The sequence below is a fragment of the Cebus imitator genome, unplaced genomic scaffold, assembly GCF_001604975.1.
Source record: "Cebus imitator isolate Cc_AM_T3 unplaced genomic scaffold, Cebus_imitator-1.0 Scaffold474, whole genome shotgun sequence".
Taxonomy (NCBI): Eukaryota; Metazoa; Chordata; class Mammalia; order Primates; family Cebidae; genus Cebus; species Cebus imitator.
Genome location: NW_016107789.1, coordinates 1,228,073 through 1,232,060, shown reverse-complemented (window position 1 = coordinate 1,232,060; position 3,988 = coordinate 1,228,073). Strand labels below are relative to the sequence as shown.

Below are 3,988 nucleotides of genomic sequence, written 5' to 3'. Positions count from 1 at the left end.
ATGTAAGATGTACCTTGGTTGAATCTGGAAAGGCGGATAGCTAGAAGCGGGTGAGGCGGGCTTCCGGGTCATAGGTAGATTTAAAGATTTTCTGATTGGCAACTGGTTATTATCTCAAGACCTAGAATTAATACAAAGGAATGTCTGAGTTGCAATAAGAGGTTGTGGACACCAAATTTGATCATGGAGGTGAAGCCTCCAAGAGGCAGGTTTCAGAGAGAACAGATTGTAAATGTTTTTTTTCAGACTTAAGGTCTGTGTTGATGTTGATGCTGGCTGGCTTTTCCTAATTCCAAAAGGGAGGAGGGCATAATGAAGCATTTTGGAACTCCCTTCCCGTCAAGGCCTGAACCAGTTTCTCAGGTTAACCTTGGCAGAGAGGATGGGTCCATTCAGACAGTTGGAGGGCTTGAAATTTTATTTCTGGTTTACAGTTTCAAGGAGAAGCAGGACAATCATGTCAGAGGGCTTCAGTGAGGTTGAAAATGCTCCACCGGATTCAGCAGTCTTGAGGCTAGCAGAATCCTTTGGCAGGGCAGGGGTTTTGAGGGGTGAGGGTAGAGGGCTGGAGAGGAAGGAAAGGACAGGCGAAGGGGCACAGATATCTCCATCACGGAGTGAGCGTGCCCCACACAAATTCTTTAAGGCACCCTGTAAGGCTATCGCCTGGGCACAAATCCTATCACATGTCCGCCAACTTCCCGGAAAGCAGCAGATATTTAGAAATCCTGGTGTGCATTTCCCTGCTCTGCTTAGAATGCACCCCTGCCTCCACTCCACAAACGTCCACTGAGCCCTCAAAAACCTGGACAAATGACCTCACCTCCATAGCCCCCTCTTTGATGCTCCCAGTAAAAAAATAAAGCACCTCACTTCGTTTTGTCCGTACCTTACATGACTTTGTAATTATCTGTGGTGCCTCTGGCTCAAATCAAAGCGGGAGCCAGACCCAAAAAGTCACGGAAGAGAAGCACCCTCACAGGCCACTCTGAGGAGAAAAGAACTACAAATCCCATCAGGCGGTGGGTTCACGGGACCACAAGTCCCAGCATCCTTTGCGCGGCCCAGGCCTGTCAGGGTAGTAGGCGCTGCGTACAGCTGGTAAATGTTCTCGCAAGCGGCGAAGAAGACGCGGCCTTGTGGGATGGCGGAGTCTGAGGAGAAGCCTGAGGCCCCGACGGAGCAGTTGGATGTTGCCTGCGGCCTGGAAAACTTACCAGTGGGCTCGTGGCCCCCGGGGACCGCGCCGGCGCCCTTCCAGGTAGGGGCGGGGTCAGGCAGCGCGGGAGGCGGGCGCGAGACTACCCCACGTGGTCTCCTTCTCTTGCCGCTTCGCCCGGGTGGCCTCCTAGTCGCGACCTTTTGTCTTCTGAATACCTTTTGTCTTCTACTATGGCACACCTGTTGGTGCTGGGGAATAGGTGTGCATGCTCGGGCCTCGGCCTTTTTCTGTTAGCCCACCGCATGACCTTAGCAAGGCTGTTGTCCTTTTCACTCCATTACCTGAAGCACAGAACCAGAGGCCTCGTGAGAACCTGGCTTTTTGTCCAAGTTCTGTCCTTAGAATTCAAGCAGGCATCAAGGGGAAAGTCATTTACTTCTCTGGTCTCAGGTGTCTCTCATAGGTAGGATAAGCTGTGGGGCCTGTTAGTGGATCGCACGCAGTGTCGTGCATAAAACCTTTGCCCCTCGAGTCAACCTTAGCTGTGGTTTCCCTCATGCTGTGGGCTCTTGGGCGAGTATAAATTAGCTTTGGCTAAGCCTTAGAGTCTTTGAGTGTACAGTTTAAATAACAGTACCTGGGCCGGGCACGGTGGCTCATGCCTGTAATCCCAGCACTTCGGGAGGCCAAGGCGGATCACGAGGTCAGGAGATGGAGACCATCCTGGCTAATACAGTGAAACCCCGTCTCTATTAAAAATACAAAAAAAATAGCTAGGCATGAGTAGCTGGAGGCGCTGGTAATTTTTTTTTAGCTGCGAGAGGGTGAAGCAGGAGAATCGCTTGAACCTGGGAGGCGGAGGTTGTGGTGAACCAAGATCGCAGCATTGCACTATAGCCTGGGCGACAGAGACTCTGTCTCAAAAAAAAAAAAAAAAAAAGGTACAGCTCTTCTGGATTGCTTGGAAAATGGCAAAGAAAATACACTCTCTGGTTTGCTGTAAGAACTCAGTAAATATTTGCTGCTATTAACTATCTTAAAGCTCTTTCTACTCTTTCTTATGATCTTGGCCTGAGCGCATCCTAAGGAATAAGGAATGACCAAAGATTTTGAAGTGGAAAGAGCATATGTGGAGGTTGGAAAGCTTGGTTCAGGGCTTAGTCATCTTAGCTACTTCCCAGAGCCTGAGTTTTTTCATCTGTAAAACGAAAATAATAATTTTAAAATGCATAACCTTTTTAACATCCTTTATCAACATTGAACCCTGTCCGCCCTTTCTTTCTCCTAGGGGTCGTTGTCAGGATCAGATAAGATAATAGATTCAATAGCAGCTTTCAAAGATGTGGAGAAAAAAAATCAAACTCTGTAAAATATTTGAAGAGACTTATCCTAAGCCTAATATGAATGACCATGGCTGGTGACACAGCCCTTAGGAGATCCTGAGAACATGTGTCCCAGGTGGTTAGGTCACAGCCTGCTTTCGTACATGTTTGGGAGACAGGAGACATCAATCAAATACATTTAAGATGTACACTGGTTTGGTTCAGAAAGGTGGGGCAACTCAAAGTGGTAGGGGGGCTTCCAGACTATAGGTAGATTTTAAATTTTTCTGGTTAACGATTGAGTTTATCTGAAGACCTGGGATCAACAGAAAGGAAATGTTTAGGTTGAGATAAAAGGTTTTTTTGTTGTTTGTTTTTTGTTTTCTGAGGCGGAGTTTTATTCCATCACCCAGGGTAGAGTGTGGTGGTGCTATCTCGGCTCACTGCAGCCTCCACCTCCCGGGTTCAAGCAGTTCTCCCGCTTCAGCCTCCTGAGTAGCTGGAATTACAGGTGCCCGAAACCACGCTCAGCTAATTTTTGTATTTTTAGTAGAGACAGTGTTTCACCGTGTTGGCCAGGATGGTCTCAATCTCTTGACCTTGTAATCTGCCTACCTCAGCCTTCCAAAGTGCTGGGATTACAGGCGTGAGCCATCACACCCATCCAATGGTCTCTATATTTTTTATATTCATTTACTCAAATATTCATTGAATGCACCTTTGCACCATATTGCCAAGGCTGGTCTCAAACTCCTGACCTCAAATGATCCACCCACCTTGACTTCTCAAAATGCTGGGATTACAGACGTGAGCACCACGCCTGGCCACGTGTAGACCAAGTTTTACTGTGCAGAGGAAACTCTCAGATAGCTGACTTAAGATGGAGTAGGTTGTAAAATGTTGCTTATTGAACTTTAAAAGGTGCCTCACTCTTAGTTGATTATCTCTAGGTTGTGGAAAGAAAGAAAAAGAAAAATGGGTAAAGGGGATTCTCTATAGAATATGGATTTTTCTGACAAGAGATAACCCTGCAGGGCAATTTCAAGATATGGCAAGGAAATATATTTGGGGTTAAAATATTTTTATGTCTTCCCTTCTTTGTTATGTGATGTTATGCCAGAGTCAGGTTAGAAAGCAGACCATGCTATATAGGGTTAAAATTAAAACCCGTCTGATGAGACTTTATGGTTTGTAGGGCATGACTCCCCAGGCCCCTTAAGTAGGAATTTGGGCAAGATTTAAAAAAAAAATCAGTTTAGTCCTCGAAGAGTAGAATAGGATATTAACGTCAGAAATTATTATTGTTCTCCAGGCTACCTTTAGCAATTTATGGTTAATAATACAGTTGGCTAGCCAAATATTAAACAGTGTCCCTGAAAACTTACCCAGGACTAAGCATTGCTGAGTTCATAGTCAAAAACACTGATAAACCTTTTCTTTTTTCAACAGTTGAGTGCCTGTAATTCCTGCCCTTGAGCTTACAAGACGATATAGAAAACATTAG

At 46.0% G+C, this 3,988-nt stretch overlaps 1 protein-coding gene across 2 annotated transcripts in view; it reads left to right on the top strand.

Moving 5' to 3' along the window:
* Nucleotides 1–1,022: 1,022 nt before the first annotated feature.
* The window catches only part of LOC108292037 (histone-lysine N-methyltransferase SETMAR), a 14,652-nt gene continuing 11,686 nt past the window's right edge, over nucleotides 1,023–3,988 (top strand). The window contains exon 1 of one of the 2 annotated variants that reach the window (XM_017512643.2): nucleotides 1,023–1,261. In XM_017512643.2, the coding sequence (XP_017368132.1) occupies nucleotides 1,106–1,261 (156 nt within the window). In that variant the 5' untranslated portion in view covers nucleotides 1,023–1,105. The remainder of the gene's footprint in view (nucleotides 1,262–3,988) is intronic. The other variant, XM_017512644.2, reaches the window with a different exon arrangement.